General features: G+C 38.8%; 1 protein-coding gene across 3 annotated transcripts in view; it reads right to left on the bottom strand.

Annotated features, from left to right (window-relative positions):
* Positions 1-3,140: 3,140 nt before the first annotated feature.
* LOC110441862 (LIM domain kinase 1-like) overlaps positions 3,141-23,306 on the bottom strand; it is a 39,454-nt gene continuing 19,288 nt past the window's right edge. For 2 of the 3 annotated variants that reach the window (XM_021485141.1, XM_021485142.1), the window contains 12 exons: positions 22,300-22,435; positions 19,573-19,682; positions 18,582-18,785; positions 17,575-17,668; positions 16,476-16,690; positions 14,324-14,594; positions 12,195-12,282; positions 10,614-10,717; positions 9,147-9,212; positions 8,718-8,954; positions 6,072-6,232; positions 3,141-5,230 (listed from right to left, as the gene is read on the bottom strand). In XM_021485141.1, the coding sequence (XP_021340816.1) occupies positions 3,862-5,230; positions 6,072-6,232; positions 8,718-8,954; positions 9,147-9,212; positions 10,614-10,717; positions 12,195-12,282; positions 14,324-14,594; positions 16,476-16,690; positions 17,575-17,668; positions 18,582-18,785; positions 19,573-19,682; positions 22,300-22,435 (3,055 nt within the window). In that variant the 3' untranslated portion in view covers positions 3,141-3,861. Of the gene's footprint in view, positions 5,231-6,071; positions 6,233-8,717; positions 8,955-9,146; positions 9,213-10,613; positions 10,718-12,194; positions 12,283-14,323; positions 14,595-16,475; positions 16,691-17,574; positions 17,669-18,581; positions 18,786-19,572; positions 19,683-22,299; positions 22,436-22,935; positions 23,102-23,306 lie in introns of those variants that run through there. The other variant, XM_021485143.1, reaches the window with a different exon arrangement.

Below are 23,306 nucleotides of genomic sequence, written 5' to 3'. Positions count from 1 at the left end.
TGTCGTTCACACAATGTTGTGTAACCTTTATATGGTATTTTTTTTAAGTATTTGACACATTCATTAATATATTCAAACATTACATTGACAACTAACATTTATAAGTACTTTAATACACAGGACACATTTTATATTGTTGTAACAACTAAATGATAAGCACCATATACATAGCCCTGACTAATCCTGTATAGCCCACCGTACACATAGCCCTGACTAATCCTGTATAGCCCACCGTATACATAGCCCTGACTAATCCTGTATAGCCTTTATCTTGTCTCACTGCATCCTCTACTTAGCTTGGAGAGCCTCTACATAAATTATGTGAAAGTACAGTTAAACAACAAAAGAAAGCTTTCATTACATGTACTGAAGACCTGTACATTATATTGACAAGGAAGGATATTACATGCATCAACAAATACAACACATGAAACCTTAACAGGTCTGAGAGCATTTACTGAACCAAGAATGGTTAGGAGTCCATCAAATAACAAACAGCTTCTCTCATCTGAGCCAATTTAGCGGCTAATCTGAAATAATTAATAAACTTTGAATGTAAGTGACTCATATGCAACAATTTCTAATTCTGACAAAATAACAGTGGCTCAGTAAATTAAGTGACAAGCTCATCAATATCTGAGGTCATCTACAAACTTTACTTCACATTGTAAAAACAGGCTATCATTAAACTTTTTCTTTAATCACAGAATAAATATTTTTATGGGAATTTCAATTGATATAAGATATCAGTAACAAAAGAATTTGATGAAAACACAACTAGAGAAGCTATCTAATTTCTATACATTACATTCGAACCATAACAATGAATTCTTAAAAATTGTATATAATTGTAACATTACATAAATAGTGAAAGCAAATGAGCGTTTGTTTTTTACTGTTTATTATGAAAGCGCTCTGAACGTTCAGACCACAGTTTGTTCCAACTACAGTATGTATTGATGGCTGTAGATACTGACCACTGTACATACCAACAGCAGTATGTACTGACCACTATACATACTGACCACAGTATGTACTGACCACTATACATACCAACCGCAGTATGTACAGACCACTATACATACTGACCACAGTATGTACTGACCACTATAAATACCAACCACAGTATGTACTGACCACTATACATAATGACCACTATACATAATGACCACTATACATACATACTGACCACTATACATACCAACTGCAGTATGTACTGACCACTATACATACTGACCACAGTATGTATCGACCACAATACATACTAACCACAGTATGTACTGACTACTATACATACTGACCGCAGTATGTACCGAACACAATACATACTGACCCCAGTATGTACTGACCACTATACGTACTGACCACAGAATGTACTGACCATAATACATACTGACCGCAGTATGTACAGACCACTATACATACTGACTGCAGTATGTACCGACCCCAATACATACTGGCCACAATACGTACTGACCACTATACATCCTGACCACAGTATGTACCGACCCCAATACATACTGGCCACAGTATGTACTGAACAATATACATACTGACCGCAGTGTGTACCGACCACTATACATACTGACTGCAGTCTGTACCGACCACAATACATACTGACCGCAGTATGTACCGACCACTATACATACTGACTGCAGTATGTACCGACCACAATACATACTGACCACAGTATGTACTGACCACTATACATACTGACCACAGTATGTACCGACCACAATACATACTGACCACAGTATGTACTGACCACTATACATACTGACCGCAGTATGTACCGACCACCATATATACTGTGGAGAACATTGTGTTGATAATGCTGTTAGAATCCCAACATAACATTTAAAATATATAGATTAATAACACAAATATCCTAACCACAACCTCAGCACATTTGCCTGAGGCGAGTGTTACATCTTCACTATCATCTTCATTGATTTGGAGGGGAATACTGTATACACTAGAGGCGTAAAACAAGACTATCTCCCATTAGTGTATTTGTATAGCTTTTACAGGAACAATTGTAACATGTCAGAGTAACACTTTTAAACTTCATCCAACCCTACAATCCTATTAGTATGTATCCAATTCATTCATATACTGTAGGTAAGTTCTTACCTAAAACATTTCTGCTAGTAAGTACCAACACACTTCTTTATAAGTTCTTACCTAAACCACTGTACATTTCTGCTAGTATGTACCACCCAATTTCTTTATAAGTTCTTACCTAAAACATTTCTGCTAGTATGTACCAACTAACTTCTTTATAAGTTCTTACCTAAACCACTGTACATTTCTGCTAGTATGTACCAACACACTTCTGTATATGTTTTTACCTAAACCACTGTACATTTCTGCTAGTATGTACCACCCAACTTCTTTATATGTTTTTACCTAAACCACTGTACATTTCTGCTAGTAAGTACCAACACACTTCTTTGGAAATGGAATGGTTCAGTCAATTCAAAAATAAAAAGGCAGAATTCAATAAAAAATAATTAAATCAATTCCCTACCCTTGATAAAAAAAAATGAGGAGTACAAATGTACTGTATGGATCAAAATTTTACAGAATCAATAAAAAATGCACTCTGAATAAATAACAATATACTTTTCAAGAAGCAAGTTATCTCCCCTCCTTGATTTAAAGGTTAGCTGCAGACAAAGGCACATGGAATATATATTCCAACTGTTAAACGCCAACAAGAAAGCTAATAGCTCGATGCAATTGTAACAATTTATGAACAATGGAAGCCAATATAACAGGGATGAAATACAAGTTAATACATGTAAAGTGATAAAAAACCTGTCCAGATATATTGCATGTAAAATATTGGTTTTGAGACTCATATATAACAACTTAAATTAAAGGTAATCACCTTAACATTATGCGAAATGAACACACAAATCACAGGCAGCTTTCATTGGTCCAATGTGTCTACACGTCAACGTGTCACATACAGTTCTTCCTTGTGCAATCAAAATATTATACAATCAAAATATTATACATAAAGTTCTTCCTTATGCAATAAAAATATTATACAATCAAAATAGTGTACAATCAAAATATTATACAATCAAAATAGTGTACAATCAAAATATTATACAATCAAAATATTATACAATCAAAATATTATACAATCAAAATAGTGTACAATCAAAATATTATACAATCAAAATAGTGTACAATCATACATTGCATCATTTATGTTCACTCCTCCCTGCATCAGAATTCCTCGCTACATACAGTTATAATCTATAAATTTACAGAAATATCTTACATAAAAGATGTTTAAAATAATATACTTGGTATTAAAGGGTATCTCTCAAGACATTGCCAAATCTATGGTAAGTATCCCTGTCCCACTGCACTGTGGGTTTTTATATATACAGTAACCTCCCCTTGATTCCGTTTTGGCTATAACTGTAGCCCAATGGACCAGCTGACTTCTGTTTGCTCAGTCGGTTAGAGAGATAGTATACAATCCAAAGTCCGGGGTTCAAATCCCAATCTAGCCCCTATGCACTTTTACATTCAGGAAACAGGTTTTAATTACATTTTGCTTATGCATCTTTTTTTCTGCCTTTTTAGTCCTACACGGTACGGTTTTCTGTTTTAGAAATGATTCATCAATGTCCATTGCTCAATTAAATTTTCTGCCAGTGGTACGAGAATTCTTAATACACAAAACGTTTGGCTGTTCATTTAATTTTGAGCAGAAGTGATTGTATTTATCACTGTGTCAAATATATGAAGTGGACGACTACTGAACGTATCAAAGACTCAACGGTTTGGCATTGATTTATTTCTGTACACATGATCTGTTTTAGATACATTTACACACGGCTAAACTGCAGACGTGAAATCTAACAAGCTTTCATCAGATAGGCTATCTTCTGCTTGCCCACTCTCGTAAAAGCTGCTACTAGCATCATTATCTATGGGGTGTACGCCAAGTGAAAATGAGGCAGTTCTGTCGTCAGAAGATGAACAGCTGTGTGGCAGTACACTGAAAGAGTCCGTATGATTGGCTGAATTATCAGGTGATGAGAACAACATCCTACGAGAGTAAGATTCCGTGGGTGAGTCAGGGCTACAGTTAGGCTTGTCCTGTTTTGTTGAGGAATATGAACCTTGATCACAATGTGGAAATGGTTTACTGTTGAGACTTGGCGACTTCTCATTCTGAGTGAGCTCCTGTTCGTCACTCTCCCCTGGGAAAACAATGCTATTGTTCACCATCACGGGAGCATGGGGAACTGATAGTGTTACTGTACATGAACTGACAAACGATGGAGAATGGTTTACCCCCTGTAGATAAGTCACAGCTTCAAGGTCATTTAGGGAGGAATAATGGACAGGTTCGGAGGATTTACTTGTGTTATCCTTTGGCAAGTTAGAGTCATTTTCTGATGACTTGTTCTCTTTGACATAATCGTTAGCAGGTTTTTTACAGCGTGGCTCATCTGGAGTTGAACTTCTACTATGGCGGTTTGAAGCACCAAATGACGTTTCAGTGTCTAACATCACAGATTTGTTCTCCCCTTCACATGACATTGTACGATAGACACCATTCAAATTTGAGTCTAGTGGTCCCGAACTCAGTGTAGAACTGTCATCTTTTGTATCATTTGTGACTTGTCCAAAACTACAAACTGAATTATTGTGAATTGACTTATCTTCTGTTGTTTCACTCCCCTGTCCTGATATTAAATCACACATATTTCCAGTCAATGTACATTTTTGTATGTCCTTTTCAGCACAAATTTCATGTTTCAAAGATTGGCAGTTTTCACAGTTATCCCCCTTAGTCTGAGATTTCCATATTTTTCGACACTTTTCACAAGAATTTGTTGGTTTATCAACATCCTCTGTGATAAGAGTCTGCTCTTTGTCTTGACATTTTATACACATATTGGTTTTGTTCTCAGCCCCACACTTTACACAACTTTTGGTCTTGTCCTCAGCCTCAATAGATGGTGCCTTATCTACCGTCTTTTCCTTGATGATGTGGAGACTTGATCGCCGACTCCGAGGTTTGCCAGAATCTGGACAGGAGGAGATTTGTTTGTCCTGTTGTTTTGAGTGGAGGGTGTCTTTGAGAGAGAAGTAGTACTGTATGGGGTCGCCCTTCAGATTAGCAGGTAAGGCTCCTTGGTGCTCCAGGTGGAACATAAGGCTATCAAACCACATGGTCACCATCTCAAAACTCGGTCTGAAATTTAAATAGAAACACCAAATACATCAGCATGATAATTTTGTTCAACAATCATTTTCACAATTTGTTCAAAATTAACTTTTAACTTATTTGTGTGTTTGCAACATGAATAAAGAAATATGTGGTTCTTTTAACTTTCAAACATATTTTTTCATAAAAATTTCATCAAACAAAACTTAACAACTATACATACGATTGGGAAAGTGCTCAAAATCCTACTATGCCTCATGTTTAGGAGAAAAAGGAAAATAAGGTTTGAGAAGGCTCGTATAATGAACAGAGTAGACCATGAAAACTACATACACATGTACAGAGTAGACAGTGAAAACTACATACACATGTACAGAACAGACAGTGAAAACTACATAGACATGTACAGAATAGACAGTGAAAACTACATACACATGTACAAAACAGACAGTGATAACTACATACACATGTACAGAGTAGACAGTGAAAACTACATACACATGTACAGAACAGACAGTGAAAACTACATACACATGTACAGAATAGACAGTGAAAACTACATACACATGTACAAAACAGACAGTGATAACTACATACACATGTACAGAGTAGACAGTGATAACTACATACACATGTACAGAACAGACAGTGATAACTACATACACATGTACAGAATAGACAGTGAAAACTACATACACATGTACAGAGTAGACAGTGATAACTACATACACATGTACAGTTCACAAAGACTCAATACATCTAGTAAAACATTACAAAAGTCAGAGTAGGAATTAACTGTTTTAAAACAATCTGCATGTGACTATAGATATAATTTCTATTATCAATATATCTGCAGTGTTAAACCTACCTGTTATCAGGAGTCATTTGACAACACATGATGGCCACCTTGAAGAAGGCCGAAGGGCAACTACTGTCAGTACAAAACTTTCCATAAAACGCTTCAGCATTCAAACCAAAGTCTAGAGTTCTTGGCAGGTAGTCAGGATCAGCAAATACTCTGCCAATCACCTACAACATAAATTTATTGTACAGGGAATTATTACACATAAAGGACTAATAGAATACATCCTTGATGTGAGGTATGGATTAATAGAATCCATCCCTGATGTGAGGTATGGATTAATAGAATCCATCCTTGATGTGAGGTATGGATTAATAAGGTATGGATTAATAGAATCCATCCCTGATGTGAGGTATGGATTAATAGAATCCATCCCTGATTTGAGGTATGGATTAATAGAATCCATCCCTGATGTGAGGTGTGGATTAATAGAATCCACACCTCACATCAGGGATGGATTCTATTAATCCATTCCTCACATCAGGGATGGATTCTATTAATCCATACCTCAGATCAGGGATGGATTCTATTAGTCCATACCTCACATCAGGGATGGATTCCATTAGTCCATACCTCACATCAGGGATGGATTCTATTAATACATACCTCACATCAGGGATGGATTCTATTAATCCCTACCTCACATCAGGGATGGATTCTATTAATCCATACCTCAAATCAGGGATGGATTCTATTAGTCCATACCTCACATCAGGGATGGATTCCATTAGTCCATACCTCACATCAGGGATGGATTCTATTAGTCAATACCTCACATCAGGGATGGATTCTATTAGTCCCTACCTCACATCAGGGATGGATTCTATTAATCCATACCACACATCAGGGATGGATTCTATTAATCCATACCTTATTAATCCATCCTTGATGTGAGGTATGGATTAATAATGTATGGATTAATAGAATCCATCCCTGATGTGAGGTAGGGACTAATAGAATCCATCCCTGATGTGAGGTATTGACTAATAGAATCCATCCCTGATGTGAGGTATGGATAAATAGAATCCATCCCTGATGTGAGGTATGGATTAATAGAGTCCATCCCTGATGTGAGGTATGGATTAATAGAATCTATCCCTGATGTGAGGTATCGATTAATAGAATCCATCCTTGATGTGAGGTATGGATTAATAGAATCCATCCTTGATGTGAGGTATGGATTAATAGAATCCATCCCTTATGTGAGGTATGGACTAATAGAATCCATCCCTGATGTGTGGTAGGGATTAATACAATCCATCTCTGATGTGAGGTATGGATTAATAGAATCCATCCCTGATGTGAGGTGTGGATTAATAGAATCCATCCCTGATTTGTGGTATAGATAAGGTCATTCAAACCCAAGGGATAAAATATTGAGCAGGAGACCCGAGGCTTTGCCGTTTAAAAATTTAAACACATTTGACCCTGTGACCTTGAGAGTCAAACAAGGACATTAAGTTAAACAAACTTTATAACCTGTTGTGCCAGCATCAACTTGACACCCTTGACCTTTTATTTATTGAGATAAGGTCTTTTAAAGGTTTACACACATTTAATTATATGTGACCTTAAAAGTGTGTAAAGTTATTTACATACAAACTTGATAGCTCCTCATCTTCGCAAGCTACTGGCCAAATATCACCACCCTATACATTCTGGTTATTCGTAAGAAGTTGTTTAAAGTTTTGAACATATTTGACGCCTGTTACCTTGAATATGAGTCAGTCATTCATTTGAACAATCTTGGAAGCCCTTCAACAAAGCATTTTACTGGCCAAATATCATCACCCTGTGCCTTATGGTTATTTAGAAGAAGTTGTTCAAATGTTTTTAAGACAATTGACACCTGTGACCTTAAATATGAGTGAAGGTAATTCATTTGAACAAATTTGGTAGCTGTTCTTCCCAACATTTTTATGGCTAAACATCATCATCCTGGAGATTTGACCCTTGTGACCTTGAATTTGAGCAAAAGTTGTTTAAAGTTGTTGCTTGACGGAATACAAACGGATGCTGCGCTACAGCAGAAGCTCAAAGGCAGTTTGGGCCAGGTGAGCTAAAAATTCACTGTATACCTATTGAAAAGTAGACCTAAGTCAGCATCTATATACTTCATTACACACAAAATCCAGTCATTTCCCACGAAAATCATGTTAAAATCATTGACCTGTTAAATATATCTTATTCATTAATTTTTGTTTTTCCCAAAAGTTAAAGCCATGAAAAGAGATAAACCTACATATTAAATGCCCATTAACTGATGACATGAACAAAAAATCAGTAACAAAATATAAATTGCAATCATTTTTTGTAAGGAATTGTTTTTTAATCATGATTGTCACAAAGATTAAATCATTTAATGGCCACAAAGAATTGCTCTTCAAATTCTGGAAATTGTTTAGGAACTACAATTTATAAAATGGGGATCAATAATAATCAACCAATACCTGGAAATAATAGCCATTATTCCTACCCTAGAGTCATATCGATGAATTCATTTTCTGCCTAAATTTTCTGGATTTCTTATCAAATAAAGGTTCATGGTCATTTACTGATTCTTGATTAAGATATAGATTTCTATGAGTTTCTCATATCCATTAACTAAAAGTTGATATCCCAATATCTATTCCAGATGTAAGACAATCTCACCTCACACATGACAATTCCAAAAGAGAACAGGTCAACCTTCTCATCGTAAGATTTGCCTGTCAACATCTCTGGTGCCATCCAGTAAGGATTTCCAACCACTGTGTACCTCTTCTTCCTCTGGAAACGTCTCTTGGCTGCACTCCGTGTGAGTTTGGTGGCACTCGTGTCTGGCCGACGGTACCTCTCGGCGGGAATAACCCGTGCCAGTCCGAAGTCGGCCACTACTATCGTCAAGTCCTGGCAATGAGTTGAGAAAGTTCAAGTAAAGGTTTCATTGTATATATTACATTACAGTATCCACTAAGTTTAAAGAGCTTATTACCAATACCATAAGTGTAGACCTTATAAGCATAAATACAGATTTTATTATCATAACTGTACAGATTTTAAATTAAATTCTGATGGAATAGGAATATTGAAAAAGTCTACCTGTTTGACAAAACAGTTACTGGAGTTGAGGTCTCTGTGAATGATGTCCATCTTGTGTAAATATGCCTGAAAACATTCAATAATAACTTCACTCAGAAAATAATCAATAATGTCATTCTACATTGTAATAATTTGTCAAGTCTTAACTGCAGGACAACATAATAAATTATGAATAGTATGTACATTCAGCTGGACCACTTACATCCTGAGTATCTAGGGGTTACGCTCACTTTCACTCTCTACACCCCTGGAATATGTCATAGCAAACATGAAGGCTCGCGGCTAGCTATTTGATTAGTGTCAGGTAAAACAAGAGTACCACGGGGCAGAGCTATATATGCCAGTCAAATGCCATATAGTGTTATATACTTTCTTACATTGAAATAAGATCTGCATCATTCTAAGAGTGGTTAGCTGACATGCTATAAAAAATGTACTGAAATGAACAAAGGGCAATAACTTTTGGAAAAATTGTTGAATCAAAATTCTTTTAAAGGGGAAACAACTTCATATCATGATTATAATGTACACCAAGTTTCAAAGAGATTGGTCGAAAAATGCTGGAGGAGATTGCCAGACAAACAAAAGTTTACGCCGGACAGACGGCGCCATACCATAATATTCCCGTCAAATTTGACGGGCGTATAAAAACCTGACCAGTCGCTAGTCTGTTACTTGTCCTTTAAAGATTACAAAGGAGCGACGCCCGACTTCAAAGCATGTCATTTTTTACCGTTACGCGACCGCGAGATTCTTTTGATGTACATCACAGGACCAAACTAGTCTTCTCGTCTCATCCACAAGGTGGCGCACACTGAGCCTTCAATTTTGCTATGACATATTCCAGGGGTGTAGAGAGTGAAAGTGAGCGTAACCCCTGGATAGCGAGGATGGTTCCAGGGGTGTAGAGAGTGACAGTGAGCGTAACTCCTGGATAGCGAGGATGGTTCCAGGGGTGTAGAGAGTGACAGTGAGCGTAACCCCTGGATAGCGAGGATGGTTCCAGGGGTGTAGAGAGTGACAGTGAGCGTAACTCCTGGATAGCGAGGATGGTTCCAGGGGTGTAGAGAGTGACAGTGAGCGTAACCCCTGGATATCGAGGATGGTTCCAGGGGTGTAGAGAGTGACAGTGAGCGTAACCCCTGGATACCGAGGATGGTTCCAGGGGTGCAGAGAGTGACAGTGAGCGTAACCCCTGGATAGCGAGGGTGGACCATTTATAGGTCAATGCTATCTGCATAATTAGGTTTGATCTTTACTTTGCCAAATTAAGTTGACCACAGGTTAGATACTTAGTTTAGTACAATAAAAAAACTTCAAACAATTCATCAATGTTTTATATATAGCAGGACCAGATATAGTTAATATTGATTGTTGCTGCTCTCATTTTCTTCATTTGTACTATCATTTCTAAATGTCACATCCTGTTGTGTTCACTAAATGTCACATCCTGTTGTGTTCACATACCATGCCATTTGAGATGTCTTTAGTGATGTTGATTCGCTTCGTCCAGGATAGGGCCTTAGACATATCCTGCAATAATTCTTTTAGCGTTCCACCAGCTATAAATTCTGTGTAAAAATAAATAACTTTTAGTACTACTAGTATATCATTTTCATTGGTTCCAATTTTTATTTTTCCAGCTTAACGTATCAGTGCATCAATTCAAACTATAAATGCCTTTGGCTCAGGGATGCTACATACAAAACCATGTGAACATTCCTTCATTTTAGGGCTTTAATAGCTCTCCGACAACAAGGGCTTTAATAGCTCTCCGACAGCAAGGGTTTAATAGCTCTCTGACAGCAAGGGCTTTAATAGCTCTCCGACAACAAGGGCTTTAATAGCTCTCCGACAGCAAGGGTTTAAATAGCTCTCTGACAGCAAGGGCTTTAATAGCTCTCCGACAGCAAGGGCTTTAATAGCTCTCCGACAGCAAGGGCTTTAATAGCTCTCCGACAACAAGGGCTTTAATAGCTCTCCGACAGCAAGGGTTTAAATAGCTCTCTGACAGCAAGGGCTTTAATAGCTCTCCGACAGCAAGGGCTTTAATAGCTCTCCGACAGCAAGGGCTTTAATAGCTCTCCGACAGCAAGGGCTTTGATAGCTCTCTGACAACAAGGGCTTTAATAGCTCTCCGACAGCAAGGGTTTAAATAGCTCTCTGACAGCAAGGGCTTTAATAGCTCTCCGACAGCAAGGGCTTTAATAGCTCTCCGACAGCAAGGGCTTTAATAGCTCTCCGACAGCAAGGGCTTTGATAGCTCTCTGACAACAAGGGCTTTAATAGCTCTCCGACAGCAAGGGTTTAAATAGCTCTCTGACAGCAAGGGCTTTAATAGCTCTCCGACAGCAAGGGCTTTAATAGCTCTCCGACAGCAAGGGCTTTAATAGCTCTCCGACAGCAAGGGCTTTGATAGCTCTCTGACAACAAGGGCTTTAATAGCTCTCCAACAGCAAGGGCTTTAATAGCTCTCCAACAGCAAGGGCTTTAATAGCTCTCCTGATTCTTTGTTATGTGGACAGACAGATAGATTTACAGATGATATCTATTTAATTTTGATTGGGGGCCACACCATAATTTATACATCATTGATTCCCTAACAGATACTCAAGGAGAAGGATTTTAGGTTAAACTATACTTTTCCTATTGGCTAGTAGGCCTTTTAGTGACGGACAGACAATGATAGATGATGGACAACAAACAGACAGACAATGATAGATGATGGACAACAGACAGACAATGATGGATGATGGACAACAGACAGACAATGATGGATGATGGACAATACATAAACTCACTTGGCACTGTTAGCATGGTTATCTTAGAATAAGGACCCAATATCTACTGTATACCAGGAATCTGTCGCCGTTTGCTGACAAAGTGTATGTTTGCCCAGTGTTGATTTGACCCTTTACATGTTATTACGGGTACTAATATTCACTGTCATGATAAATTTGCCCCCATTTGTGAAGACGATAACGGCAAAAGTTAAACTGGCGAAAGTTTCCCAGTATACAGTATACCACTGCACCAAATGACTAGTACCTGTAATAAGGTTGAGTTTCTTCTCCTTGTACAAAACCCCTAAGAACTGCAGCACATTCGGATGGTCAAGACTTCTTAGCACCGATACCTGAATCAGATGTAAAATACACATGTACAACAATACCTAAAACAACCCTACAAACTAAGTCACCTTCTACTTTTGATGGAGCTGTCTTAAAGAGATTTCAAATATGAAAGATGGAGAAATGGGAAGAAGAGATGTATTTTTATTGGCATTAATTTTTAAAGTTTGTTTAATGAGTTTCTAGAATTTTGTGATACCCTGGCCTGGTGATACCCTGGCCAGGCCTTGTGATACCTTGGCCTGGTGATACCCTGGCCAGGCCTTGTGATACCCTGGCCAGGTGATACCCTGGCCAGGCCTTGTGATACCCTGGCCAGGCCTTGTGATACCCTGGCCTGGTGATACCTAGGCCTTGTGATACCTTGGCCTTGTGATACCCTGGCCTTGATACCTTGGCCTGGTGATACCCTGGCCTTGTGATACCTTGGCCTTGTGATACCCTGGCCTTGTGATACCCTGGCCTTGTGATACCTTGTGATACCTTGGCCTTGTGATACCCTGGCCTTGTGATACCTTGGCCTGGTCATACCCTGGCCTTGTGATACCTTGGCCTTGTGATACCTTGGCCTGGTGATACCCTGGTCTGGCCTTGTGATACCCTGGCCAGGCCTTGTGATACCCTGGCCTGGTGATACCCTGGCCTGGTGATACCCTGGCCTTGTGATACCATAGCCTTGTGATACTCTGGCCTGGTGATACTCTGGCCTGGTGATACCCTGGCCTGGTGATACCCTGCCCTTGTGATACTCTGGCCTGGTGATACCCTGGCCTGGCGATACCCTGCCCTTGTGATACCCTGGCCTGGTGATTCCCTGGCCTGGTGATTCTCTGGCCTGGTGCTACCCTGGCCTTGTGTTTCTCTGGCCTTGTGATACCATGGCCTTGTGATACCCTGGCCTTGTGATACTCTGGCCTTGTGATTCTCTGGCCTGGTGATTCCCTGCCCTTGTGATACCCTGGCCTGGTGATTCCCTGGCCTGGTGATTCTCTGGCCTGGTGATACCCTGGCCTTGTGTTTCTCTGGCCTTGTGATACCATAGCCTTGTGATACCCTGGCCTTGTGATACCCTGGCCTTGTGATACCCTGACCTTGTGATACCCTGGCCTGGTGATACCCTGGCCTTGTGATACCCTGGCCTTGTGATTCTCTGACCTGGTGATACCCTGCCCTGGTGATACCCTGGCCTTGTGATTCTCTGGCCTGGTGATACCCTGGCCTTGTGATTCTCTGGCCTGGTGATACCCTGGCCTTGTGATTCTCTGGCCTGGTGATACCCTGGCCTTGTGATTCTCTGGCCTGGTGATACCCTGGCCTTGTGATACCCTGGCCTGGTGATACCCTGGCCTTGTGATTCTCTGGCCTGGTGATACCCTGGCCTTGTGATTCTCTGGCCTGGTGATACCCTGGCCTTGTGATTCTCTGGCCTGGTGATACCCTGGCCTTGTGATTCTCTGGCCTGGTTATACCCTGGCCTTGTGATACCCTGGCCTGGTGATACCCTGGCCTTGTGATACCCTGGCCTTGTGATACCCTGGCCTGGTTATACCCTGGCCTTGTGATACCCTGGCCTTGTGATTCTCTGGCCTGGTGATACCCTGGCCTTGTGATACCCTGCCCTTGTGATTCTCTGGCCTGGTGATACCCTGGCCTGGTGATACCCTGGCCTTGTGATACCATAGCCTTGTGATTCTCTGGCCTGGTGATACCCTGCCCTTGTGATTCTCTGGCCTGGTGATACCCTGGCCTTGTGATACCATGGCCTTGTGATACCCTGGCCATGTGATACTCTGCCCTTGTAATTCCCTGCCCTTGTGATACCCTGACCTTGTGATACCCTGGCCTGGTAATACCCTGGCCTTTTGATACCCTGGCCTGGTGATACCCTGGCCTTGTGATACCCTGGCCAGGTGATACTCTGCCCTTGTAATACCCTGCCCTTGTGATACCCTGGCCTGGTGATACCCTGGCCTTGTGATACCCTGGTCTGGTGATACCCTGCCCTTGTGATACCCCTACTTATCATGCAGCCCAGGTCTAAAATACCTCTTTGAGGAAGGTCTTCTGTGTCTCCTCATCAAAGCGACACATCTCCTTTAGCACCATGACCTCTCCAGTGAGTTTGTGTGTGACCTTGACAGCCTGTCCAAAGAAGCCCTTGCCAAGCACTTCACCATGAATGAGGTCAGATGCCCGGAACACACGATGGGTCTGTGGCTGTTGTCGTAGAGAGCTAGCACGTGATAAGTCTACACTTTTTTGGCGACTTGGAGGGATTGGAGATGGCGACTTACTTCGTCTGCGAGAGGGACTCAAACTGTATTATAGGAAAGTATGATCATCACAGTAAAATGTATCAGAAGTTACCCCTTTTAGGTACACACAAATTTTATCTGTAATCATATCCTAGGTACACACCAGCTTTATCTGTAATCATATCCTAGGTACACACTAGCTTTATCTGTAACCATATCCTAGGTACACACTAGCTTTATCTGTAACCATATCCTAGGTACACACTAGCTTTTATGTTGTAAATATTGTACATTTTATGTCGACCACATGTGAGACGAGTCATTGACTCAATGTGTTATCGAATTTAAATAAAGTCTATTATTATCGAATTTAAATAAAGTCTATTATTATTATTTATTATTATTATTATTATCTGTAACCATATCCTAGATACACACTGGTTTTATCTGTAACCATATCCTAGGTACACACTGGTTTTATATGTAACCATATCCTAGATACACACTAGTTTTATCTGTAATCATATTCTAGGTACACACTAGTTTTATCTGTAATCATATTCTAGGTACATACTAGTTTTATCTGTAATCATATCCTAGGTACACACTGGTTTTATCTGTAATCATATCCTAGGTACACACTAGTTTTATCTGTAATCATATTCTAGGTACATACTAGTTTTATCTGTAATCATATCCTAGGTACATACTGGTTTTATCTGTAATCATATCCTAGGTACACACAAGCTTTATCTGTAACCATATCCTAGGTACACACTAGCTTTATCTGTAATCATATCCTAGTTACACACTAGCTTTATCTGTAATCATATCCTAGGTACACACTAGATTTATCTGTAATCATATCCTAGGTAGACACTAGTTTTATCTGTAACCATATCCTAGGTACACACTAGTTTTATCTGTAACCATATCCTAGGTACACACTAGTTTTATCTGTAACCATATCCTAGGTACACACTAGTTTTATCTGTAACCATATCCTAGGTACACACTGGTTTTATCTGTAACCATATCCTAGTTACACACTGCTTTTATCTGTAAACATATCCTAGGTACACACTGCTTTTATCTGTAACCATATCCTAGGTACATACTAGCTTTATTTGTAACCATATCCTAGGTACACACTGGTTTTATCTGTAAACATATCCTAGGTACACACTGCTTTTATCTGTAACCACATCCTAGGTACATACTAGTTTTATCTGTAATCATATCCTAGGTACACACTGCTTTTATCTGTAACCATATCCTAGGTACACACTAGCTTTATTTGTAACCATATCCTAGGTACACACTAGCTTTATCTGTAATCATATCCTAGGTACACACTAGATTTATCTGTTATCATATCCTAGGTACACACTAGCTTTATCTGTAACCATATCCTAGGTACACACTAGTTTTATTTGTAACCATATCCTAGGTACACATTAGTTTTATTTGTAACCATATCCTAGGTACACACTGGTTTTATATGTAATCATATCCTTGGTACACAATGGTTTTATCTGTAATGATATCCTAGGTACACACTAGTTTTATCTGTAACCATATCCTAGATACACACTGGTTTTATCTGTAACCATATCCTAGGTACACACTGGTTTTATATGTAATTATATCCTAGGTACACAACGGTTTTATCTGTAATCATATCCTAGGTACACACTTTTTTAAGTTAAATATTGATAAAAACACTGTAGGCAGCTAGTTGTTGAATTCTGAATAATTTGATGAGAATTTTATTTGCGATAATATTTCACACCAGTCACTTATAAATTTTATTTCTTGAAATAAGGCTATTATTATCATGGTAAGAAATGACTTGAATTAAATAAGTGCTGAATCAGAATTGTATCAACTTCCGAAAAAGACAGCTGAATTATCACTTTCTTTAACTGATAGCCAGAACCTACTTTTTGGCATTAAGACGTGACTTTGGGCGACGCTGAACATTGACCCCATTTACGCTGATGAACTGTGGGGAGGCTGGAGACGTTGGTGAGGGGGAAGAACTGTCCGATGGGGAGCATGTAGAGTTGTCAGAAGAGCTCTGTCTCATTAGAGAAGAGGGTTCTCTCTCCACAGTCAGGTGGAGCACCTCTTTTGTATGCTGCAGAACCGCATCAATCTGGTGGAAATAGTAAAGATCTTTATCTAGTTTTCAATACATCAAACATTATATGTTGCCAGATATTGATACATTTCACATTACCTAAGTTACTGTGCTGCAATCTGTCGGAAAATTATAGTTAAAATGGCAGTCATAAAATCTCACCACTACATTAAGCTGGAAAAGATTTAAAATTCCAAAAGAGTGTCAACGAGTTTTCTCGACTACCACTTATCTCACCAGAAGCAAGGTTGAGGCCATGTTTATGTTATTATTATGCAAATGCAAATTCACGAAATGTCATGAGAGCAGAATCCAACGAATAGCTACTTTATCTTCGACTGGGTCCGAGGTATTGTTACATAATATACGTGTCGAGTGTTACTCTTAGCCGATTCAGTTCTCACCTATCAAGGAAAAGCCGCGCAACTTATAGTGGTTGACAAACCCTTTTTCTCTTTAAGAGCATCCCATTAGTCTATGACTTCACTAATGTATGCTTTCGCTTGTGCTGTTGATCAGCTTCAAGCTTGTACCTTTTACTCACCGATTCTGTCTGTTTGGTCGACCACATTTTAGCATGGGCAACATCATTACATCGTACGTGTCTGCTTATGCTTAGCATTATGTAAAATATTGAATTCTTACAGCAAATATTGATGTTTTTCTTTTTTTTTTCATTTCCTGAATGTAGTATTAACAGAAATTTAATAACTTTTGCTATGAAAGAAAAATAAGAAATGCCAGATTTATCCTGTTGAACAGATAAAAGAGCAAAGTTAGCGGCACAGTACGTTAAAACATAAAATAAGTTGTGATGTGATCATTTTTATCAATTAATAAATGATGCCGGGAATTTGTTCAGGTTAGCTGCATCTGTTACTTGAATCTATGTAACTTACCTCCTCCAGGGAACTGTCACGGACACTGAGACCGTTTACTTCTAGAATCCTATCACCTATCTGTAGGGATTCCAACTCAGGGCTCTGGTCCAGACTGGTACAAACAACACAAACACCTTTATATAAATTAAGTCTATCTGGAGCTGGAACTCAGATATATATTTGCCACAAATTCATTTTTACACAATTCATCAAACAAACTAAAAATTATTGTTCCAATTGCAGTTTTTGTGATTTATCTTAAAGGTGGTTATTACCTTTGCCTATAATCGAGAATGGATTATAACTCTCCCTGGCCCATGGACTAAAGACTAGAGACTAAGTTGGTGATTTTTATCATACCTGATACAGACAGGCTCTCCCTGGCCTGGGGACTGAGGGCTGGAGACTAACTCTGTGATATTTATCATACCTGATACAGACAGGCTCCCCCTGGCCTGGACACAAAGGGCTGGAGACTAACTCTGTGATATTTATCATACCTGATACAGACAGACTCCCCCTGACCAAGGAACTGAGGGCTGGAGACTAAGTTGGTGATTTTTATTGTAAGTGATACAGACAGGCTTTCCCTGGCCTGGAGACGGAGGGCTGGAGACTAACTCTGTGATATTATCATACCTGATACAGACAGGCTCCCCCTGGCCTGGAGACGGAGGGCTGGAGACTAACTCTGTGATATTTATCATACCTGATACAGACAGACTCTCCCTGGCCAGGAGACGGAGGGCTGGACACTAACTCTGTGATATTTATCATACCTGATACAGACAGACTCCCCCTGACCAAGGAACTGAGGGCTGGAGACTAAGTTGGTGATTTTTATTGTAAGTGATTCAGATGATACAGACAGGCTTTCCTTGACCCAGGGACTGAGGGCTGGAGACTAACTTGGTGATATTCATCATACCTGACACAGACAGACTCTCCCTCGCCCGGTGATTGAGGATGGTGAAGTTACTCTGTGATTTTTATTAGGTGATACAGACAGAGGATGGTGAACTTACTCTGTGATTTTTATCATAGGTGATACAGACAGACTCTCCCTGGCCCGGGGACTGAGGCTGGACATGCGTTTCTCCACCGAGTACTGTAGGCCATGACTTTCTGCCTTGGGGGTAGGGGGAATCTCTACCAACTGAATACAGTGGGTCTTCCTCCTCCCTGGACTTTCCCCCAGGGGTGACATCACAGCTTTGTAGCACTTCCCACTGGAAACATATGTACACAACTTCAACTTCTACACTTTCATATCAACAACTGGACAATACTGAGAATTTACTTTTAAAAAAGCGACAATAATATTGTAAAATGTTCCAGTACCAAATGAAATGAAAAGCAGGTCAATCAGATAGGAAGCAGCTGTTGAACAATTAGAGGTTATAATATGACCATTTCCATATCCTACTAAGTATCAGCCCTCGACCTTTATAAGCCCTCGGGCTGATGGGAGTCTCAGCTAACATGGAGTAGGAAATTGAAATGGTCCTACATTAAGCTTTGAATCATACACTGCTCTATGACATCAGGATTTCTAGCACTAACACATAAAACATACGGAACAATTATTTTTTCACCATGTATAATGAAATCTATAAACTTTCGTGGTCTGTCCACAACACAAGGGAGTTAATTCATTGCATTGCGAGAATCATTGGTCCAAAACCATGATATATACATTTGTGTGCACATTTTTGATTGAAACACAGTCCATATAACTTTCACATTTTCGTTGTGTTACTTCTTTCAATATGTAGAAACATTTGTTGTATTAATATTTGTGGTTCCATAGCAACCACGAAAACAATGAAAGTTTATACACAACAAACATTTCAGGTTATACAGTATGGCGTGTGCTTGGCAGATATGGGTTGGTCCGGGATATGGCCTAGCAGCACAGCTAGCAGTGTCAAAAAATTATGCAAAACAAGCAATATCAACGACAAATATATGATAACATGTTATAGTAAGTTGAAATGAATCATGTTACAGACATACCAGAACAACTTGGATCGTTCCACCAGTGCGTAAGTCTCCCCATCTCCAATAAAGCTCCCACAGTTGAAGCATACAAAACATTCTGGGTGATACTTATGCTCCCCTGCAACCTGTAAGTAAATGATAGACCCTTATTTAGCTGGAGGCCAAATAACAGGATGATGTTTTATGGAACTCAAAACTAAATTTCTTTCCCAAATTAAAGTTCTTAGAGTTCTAGCATAGCCCGGATATATCACTGTTATTTCATCTGTGATCTAGACCTCTGAAGTTATGGACTTGAATCTTCACATAACCTCAACACTCAACCTCCAAGGCAACAAAAACTGTGATAATTAACTTCAGACTATTCTCGTTTACACCTTGGAAGAAGAAGACTTATTATGAACAAAATGTAATACATCATAAATGTGTCAGCCAATCAGATGGAACTGGTGGGACTTGATCAGTAAGTTGTAAATAGGGTACGTTTTATCATACTTGACCATATGTAAGACGAGTCTTGGACTCAATACGTCATCAAGCTGAAATAACGACTATTATTATGATTATTAAGTAGTATACGAAGCAAGCTTAATAAAAATCCAGTCAGAAAATAGTGCGCTGAAAGCAATCAAACAATCAGAATGCAGAAACCTCATTTAATATGCATGGAACATGTCAAACATCAAACTCCAGTGAAAATCTTAGATAACGAGTATACAGAGCAAGCTTAATAAAAATCCAGTCAGAAAATAGTGCGCTGAAAGCAATCAACCAATCAGAATGCAGAAACTTCATTTAATATGCATGGAACATGTCAAACATCAAACTCCAGTGAGAATCTTAGATAATTAGTATACCTTGAGCAAGTTAAATCAAAATCCAACCGATCTATCATAAGATATTGTGTGGAAACCAATCAACCAATCAGATTGCAGAAGACTTATTAAATATGTGTGGAATATGCCAAACATCAAAACCCAGTGAAAAAACTGGGATCACGATAGCATACAAAGCAAGTTCGATCAAACTTAGGTGATTCCTTCAGGAGATATGCAGATAGCAGTCAGCCAATCAGAATGCAGCTTCCTCAATAACTATCTGTAGAAATCGCTGATCTTGGAACCTGATAGAGGAATTTGAATATAAGTACTAAATGCATTGAAAGAAAACCATGTTCAGAGAAATCCAGCAGCACTTTGTGACACATCCAACTCTATATAAAGCACTTTCAAGTGTGTTTTAGTACAGTGAATGCCTACAACTCAATAAGAGGGTCATTAACATTTAATGTTATACCAACAGGAAATCCTCAAGTGATACAATTATTACCACATGTTTCCAAACCAAGCAAAGTGTTGCTGCTTGGGCCTAGTGTTTACAAATGTACATAGACTGACATTGATATCTGGAATAGTTCCAGACTCGTGTGTAAAATGTCCTGGTCATACCTTCTTTTCACCAACAGATCAAAGTTAGGCTGGAAATAATTCCCATCAGAGCTATAATGAGAGATATTGGCAGTGCCAATGTTGTTTACCACCAAGTAGGTCTGTACAGCATAAAAAAGGGTTTGGTCTTATTGGTGACCATGCAGGTCTCAAATTTTTGGGCTATCAGTAATTGTCAATACATCAAGATCATTTAAACGAGGGGGCTGACAGGGGTAGCATATCTTGCGAAAATTTGATGATTTACTATCCATCCATCAATTATTTGTGCTTCAGAAGGACAGGAAACATGCGTACAAATCTGTACAATATACACATTTTACTGGAATGCTGATTGGCTATTACTTATTGGTTTGATGATTTAATGATTTTTATCTGCCATTTTCATTTTTGTAAATTTTACCTGTGTAAGTCTGACATATATCTTACCTGTGTCAGTTTTATTTGTTTAAGTCTTACATATATATCTTACCTGTGTCAATTTTACCTGTGTAAGTCTTACATATATCTTACCTGTGTCAGTTTTACCTGTGCAAGTCTTACATATATCTTACCTGTGTCAGTTTTACCTGTGTAATTCTGACATATATCTTATATTACCTGTGTCAGTTTTACCTGTGTAAGTTTGATATATATCTTACCTGTGTCAGTTTTACCTGTGTAAGTCTCGACATATATCTTATCTGTGTCAGTTTTACCTGTGTAAGTCTGACATATATCTTATATTACCTGTGTCAGTTTTACCTGTGTAAGTCTCGACATATATCTTACCTGTGTCAGATTTACCTGTGTAAGTCTGACATATATCTTATATTACCTGTGTCAGTTTTACCTGTGTAAGTCTGACATATATCTTACCTGTGTCAGTTTTACCTGTGTAAGTCTTACATATATCTTACCTGTGTCAGTTTTACCTGTGTAAGTCTGACATATATCTTATCAGTTTTTGTGTTAGTTTACCAGTAATAATAAATGTTACACTGATCTGTCCTCAGCTATAATCTCCCCATATCTGACATAAAAGAGATAAAGATAATCCTAAGTCTGACAGTTGTTAACCTGTTTTTTAGTCTGATAGTTATTTTATTTCACTTGTACAAAATGACTCCCGTTAGAACTGTGTATGGGCACTGGTTAATGTCAAAATACAACTTCACATACATGTACAACATACATGTACAACATACATGCTGATATTGGAATGATGCATCATTACACAAAAGTTGACTTCAAAATGAATTCTTTGTTTACTCTATAATAGTCCTCCTGATTTACTTAATGGTGTGAAACTGACCATGACGGGGCCGGTGATTGTCTCTGTACACTTGTTGCAAGCATCCCCAAACAGGGTCCAGTAGTCCTGTTTGCAGTATAGTCTGCCATTCCTCTCAAAATACCAGCTGGACAGACACCTGTTACACTTTGAACACCTGTCAAATATAAAACCGTACCTGTCAAATATAAAACTGTACCTGTCAAATATAAACTGTACTGTCAAATATAAACTTTACCTGTCAAATATAAACTGTACTGTCAAATATAAACTTTACCTGTCAAATATATAGTAACTGTCTGCAGACAGTACCTGTCAAGTATATCCACATGAAACCTTAAAAGCTCAGAATATATTAATTTTGCTTCCTCTTTGTCACTTATAAGATGTCCTTTTACAAATGTTTCTGTGATACAAGTACATACTTCTAACACAATAATGAATTTCCTAGAAAGGATTTGCAAATATGTGTGTACTGATATACAGTCAGGTGCTAAAAACTGAACATCATGTATAGTATTACACAAAATTATGTATTTTATAGAATGTGTGTATTTTGTCACTGTCAATCTTAATCATGTATTGTTGTTATTTGGAAGACAAAATGCTAGTATACCAAGGTAAGTCTAAATTTCAACTTACTCGGCCACAACTTACCTTATTACAAACATATGGTTGAATCAGAGATGTATCTACTACAGATATTTTCTGTAACACTAACTAAAACAAGTTTTACAGGACTACATGTACAGGCTAATACATGATACCTTTAAGTAGCCTTTGATATCAGTTATTGTCTCTACTTCTGCAGACATTTCCAGCACTTTCCCAACACATACTAAATATGAAGAGACTCACTGAACCAATACGTTAGGTGTACTGTACTCAGCATGTACATTATAACCTCTCCACTGGAATCACACACATGTGTTGTTCATTCATAAAATGCTACACATTCGAGCACAATGCAGCCCTGTGTACATGCAGTCAGCTGATGGCTGTGTGAATGACTTGGTGACAATCATGTC

This window comes from Mizuhopecten yessoensis, unplaced genomic scaffold (genome assembly GCF_002113885.1).
Source record: "Mizuhopecten yessoensis strain PY_sf001 unplaced genomic scaffold, ASM211388v2 scaffold716151, whole genome shotgun sequence".
Lineage (NCBI taxonomy): Eukaryota > Metazoa > Mollusca > Bivalvia > Pectinida > Pectinidae > Mizuhopecten > Mizuhopecten yessoensis.
Note: the sequence above shows the minus strand (reverse complement) of the source record. Positions and strands in the feature narration are given on the sequence as shown.